This window comes from Cibotium barometz, chromosome 40 (assembly GCF_041138505.1).
Source record: "Cibotium barometz isolate CiBa-2024 chromosome 40, ASM4113850v1, whole genome shotgun sequence".
Lineage (NCBI taxonomy): Eukaryota > Viridiplantae > Streptophyta > Polypodiopsida > Cyatheales > Cibotiaceae > Cibotium > Cibotium barometz.
In genome coordinates, this window is record NC_141085.1 from 28,738,981 (window position 1) to 28,743,766 (window position 4,786).

Sequence of the window (4,786 nt, forward strand, 5' to 3'; positions counted from 1 at the left end):
AAAGACACATGAAAAGTGTCTTTTGGAATGGAGGACTATAAAGCACAGTGTAAGAGAAAACATAGGAAACATGCCAACAAATTTGTTCAATCCAAAAGACACAAAACCACATGAAAAGTCTAAATAGTGATGTCCTCATTAGCTCGTAAGTATAAACTGCTCTGTTGCATCATACTTGCATGTAGCAAAGCATGAAGACTCTAGATCATGCTGACCAAAACATTTGCTTGTTAGTGACCTGCCAAAGTAAGCAAGCATAGGTGCCACCAGCCATATAAACTAAAAAGGTATAAATGCTGCTACATACTCAAATAAAGGAAACAAGTTCAAATGCTGCTGCATACCTAAGCTTGATAATAATACAAGGCATGAAGGCAGCTCGTGCCTGCTGGCACACATTAAAGCACATGTGCTATGAAACTTCATTTCAGTTGCCAGTCCTGATTTGCACAAATTTATATATACACACAATCTTTCAGGCAACCCTTTCATCCATGAAGGGAGACACATTATGTGAAAAGAGCACAACTTGTGAAAAACAACCCAAAATGCAGATCTGGCATTGTACAATCAGATCGGAGCAGCAAAAGGAAGCCCTTGAAGAACTGCCTTCTAGGTGTACGCTAAAGTCTCTCAGCTAGCTTCCCCAAAGCATCTGTAAGTTTGCCAAGAACACCCACTAGGCTCTCTGCATGCTCTTTTCTCTGGTTTCTATCCAACTGACTGTTAACACTTTGTGCTTCCACATGGGCTGTCAGAACCTGGCTGCTGGTCTCCAGAATGGAAAACATCTGTGACTTATAGTCATTCTCTTCATTGGAGGGGTCTGCAGCTGGTCGCTTTCTTTTCTTCCGCACAGTCAAATCGGCAGGAGGCTTCTCTATGCGCGGCACAAAGCTGAAACTTCCAGGATCACTGAATTTGGCCTCACATATACCTGCAGCAAAAGAAAACACATTGAAAGCCCGTGCTCAATTGCGCAAAAACCCATTATTACTTTTTCTTTAAGATAAGTAAAGAAAACCAAGGATGAGAAGACAACCTGGAGCTGGAGTAAGACTCTCCATGACCATAATCTGACTATCTACTACCAATTCTTTCTCTGGAGAACCTGACACTCCATCTCCTATACAGCCACTGTCAAAGATGATCTGTGATGAACAATACGGATTCTTCCCAAGGCATTTCTCCAATGGATTGAACAACTCCTGACTGAAGCAATCCTGCAATTTGTTCTCCTTCAGGTGGCTGGTCATCTGCTAGAAATATACTTATCCTAGTCTTCTTAAACATAAAAAAAAATCTGCATTGAAGCTCAACTGTTTACACATGGCATACATTATACATTTACATGTACACCTATAGCCACGTGCACTCTCTCCCCAATGTGACGTGGACATGTTTCTACCCATTGGCCAGCTCAAAGGTTGAGTACATGGCTGGATTCATGTATTTGTAAGGGCTATTGTGCCAAATCATTGTAATATTGTCCAAGCGCCCAATGAGCAGCCAAGTGTGGACAGAGTTACTGGGTTTTTATGTGTTAACACACTTAGTTGGACATTATCATTAGGGTTGGTAGTGTTGGTAGCCAACTCACCAACATTAGACACTATGAATAGGAGTCTAGGCCTTGGTCATATTCATTCATTGATCAGTAGTCAAGCTATCATTGAGTCATTGTGAGCGCAGGAGCAGTGCTACCATTGAGTATCTCTATTCAGCATTTTATATACTTCATGTCAGTAATACATGGTAGATTAGGTCATCTCTCTCTACTGTGTATTGAGCATGAAGAAGCAGCAGTTTGTCGTGCATGAGTCTTTGATTAGGTGCTAATCACAATCAATCAATCATAAACACACTTCTGCAAGCATCCATGTTACACCACATGTACAAAAGTTGCGGAAACAATGTATGTCACTCACAATGGACAACATCTAATTACACATCGCAAAATATAATTAGACACATCTCAAGACCTACTAAAGAGGAGGCTGATGGCTTACACATAATATGATACAAGCATGCATATATGTCCATTGTACACACATAATTACAGACACCTATATGTGCAAATTGAAGCCAAATGAGCCTAGCCGCATATCACACATCTGAATGTACTTTATGAAAGCAAGCATTGTATGTATAAGCAAATGTACACGTGGGAATCAAACTCCGTCCATATACATGCATTGCATACATTCATACATGGTGTACATAAGCACATGTACAAATGTGGGAATCAAACCCGCATTCATTCATACATGGGAATCATCAAACCCATCCATAAACACGCATTGCATACATCATACGGGCACTGTATATAAGCACATGAACGTACGGAAATCATTGCATGACTGTAGCGCATGTATCAAGCCCCATCCATATGCATGCACTGCACACACACATCAGTGCGTAGATAAGCAAAAAGCAAGGTAGAAATTTAAAAACCAGTGCAAAAAGAACCTGTTCTGGGGACACGATCGCTCCCGCTCGATCGAAACTCTGCGAGCAGCAGTTGTTGCTGTCAAGAGAAAATTCGGCCAGCTTGCTTTCGTTCCGGAGAGGAGAGCTCTCTTGCAGAGGAATTGTTCCGGCCTGCATTCACACCGAGCCGCATCACCACTCGAGTCTCTTCACAAGTTCACACCTTGCCTTCGCATCCACTTTTGAATCACACCTAACCCTAAATCTAAGAACCGTTCATTCACATCCCGCCCTAAAAACGTCCTCTCTCTCTCTCTCTCTCTCTCTCTCTCTCAAAATGTGTCTCTTATACATTCATATATAAATACGTGCAAGCACACACTCACGCGCACGCACACACGCACACAAACATGGCATAAGTATCCCCTCTACTATGAATTAAGACCCTAACAATTATGACATTGGATAATTTTACTAGATCCATTACATGTAAAGAATGGCTAAGAGAAACCCACTTAAATGCCATCACCCTGACAGACTTAGATCTCTTAATGATCACTTTCATTAGATCTTTTCATAATGTATTGGTGGTGCTACCCTAGGTATCAGAATCTCTTCTAGAGGAAGGATTCCACTCCGAGCTTAGAGATCCAAAACTCCCATTTGATTCTTTTTCTATTTGTTCTCCCAATGGTTCAGCTTCTAGAATAGCATTCACGCTTGCATTAGCTCTGATTGGATATATCAACGTTGTGAAATCTCTTAATGATATTGAAAAATATGAAATCCATTGTGTTAAAGAATTATAAGATTGGAATGATAAACTTAGACTATTGGACCTTGCACTCATAGTAAATTGTTTGGGCATAACTTTGTTAATGTTAACTTCCATGGGGACATGCTAGGCCAGGCAAGTTCCATATCATTGGGGGGCTGTGTGTAATATATTATATTATGTGTGTGCGAATACTTAGTTGTACACATAATATTATATATTCACACGCATGCACTCGCACACACACACACACACACACACACACGTGCACATAGAGCATTATATAACATCTACCTATTATTTTCCTTTTCAAGTATAACTAATTCTCAATCACTAAGCTTCCTTTGCATGCTTCATATGCTATCAAAGAGTGTAATGACAACACAATTTGTTGTGCATGTATATTTAATTGTTTTTCACATTGTATTCTAATGGTGAGAAGAGACCTTGTGGAAGGTTGAAGTATCTAGAAATGCAGTGGTGACGTGAGTAAGAGAATGGCCATGGTGGCACCATACTAGTTGGATCCTTTTTACCACCTCAATGTTGGAAATCATGGTAGCTAGGGAGGATCAAATCAAATAATTTACTTCATAATTAAATATCGAGATAATGAAAGACTTATAGTAAAAATGACACTAAGCAAGATGAGCTCCACACAAATAATCTTAATCCATTAATCAAATTCTCTCTTTTGAAATGAGAGTCCAAGTACTTCCACTTATAGTTCAATAAGCATTTATGACACACACACTCCATGTGACTACTAGCACACACATACTTATAGTTCAATAAGCATTTATGACACACACACACACACACACACACACACACTCTATGTGACTACTAGCACAACTCGTGTGACTAATAACTAGCTCAACTCATATGACTAATGACTAGCACTTTTCCACTTGACCATCGACATCATTATGATCTCCACCTTTTCACCTTCCGCTCAATAAGCATTTATGACACACACACTCTAGTAGGTGAATACTACTAGCACAACTTGTGTGACTAATGACTAGCTCAACTCATGTGACTAGCACTTTTCCACGCAACCATTGGCATCATTATGATCTCCACGTTTTCACCTTCCGCTCACTCAACACCAACTTATATTCACCAAATACCGCAAATAACCTTATGTCTTTTATACCTTTATACAATCATACATTTTCTTCATATTATCAACTACAAATGTGGGGAAACCTGTTGTGTCCCTTTGATCACACTCAATGCAAATCCAATATTTCAACACTCAAGACAAATATTAGAATATATGTTTGTTTTCTTGCCATTGTAAGCCCATTGTACCATCCATTCCTGAAATACACAAAAGTCTTCCAATGGGAGTGGTTTCAAGTCTAAAAGTGGTTGCACAGGTGTCAAAAAATGGGGTCCAACCACCACTACGATAAAACATGGCTTTGGTTGCACTATAATGGTTATAAATTTTTACTACTTGAGATTATATAATGGTTGGACTTTTTTGCCACCTGAGATCATATAATGATCTAATGCTTTGCTTGAAGAGCCCTGCACCAATACAAGGGCTTTGCACTAAGGTATTGTGTTATA

The 4,786-nt window shown here is 39.6% G+C and overlaps 1 protein-coding gene across 3 annotated transcripts; it reads right to left on the reverse strand.

The window, feature by feature from the left end:
- Positions 1-211: 211 nt before the first annotated feature.
- LOC147615386 (uncharacterized) lies at positions 212-3,898 on the reverse strand. 3 transcript variants are annotated; one of them, XM_086779483.1, is made up of 4 exons: positions 2,470-2,665; positions 2,345-2,398; positions 1,043-1,223; positions 212-937 (listed from the first exon to the last, which is right to left on the reverse strand). In XM_086779483.1, exons 2-4 carry the CDS (start codon positions 2,369-2,371, stop codon positions 624-626), a joined length of 522 nt encoding a protein of 173 aa, XP_086635609.1. In that variant the 5' UTR covers positions 2,372-2,398; positions 2,470-2,665; the 3' UTR covers positions 212-623. The 3 variants fall into 3 exon arrangements, with proteins under 3 accessions (XP_086635609.1, XP_086635608.1, XP_086635607.1); XM_086779482.1 differs by lacking the exon at positions 2,345-2,398 and having other exon boundaries at positions 2,470-3,898; XM_086779481.1 differs by lacking the exon at positions 2,345-2,398 and having other exon boundaries at positions 1,043-1,256; positions 2,470-2,693.
- Positions 3,899-4,786: the final 888 nt, after the last annotated feature.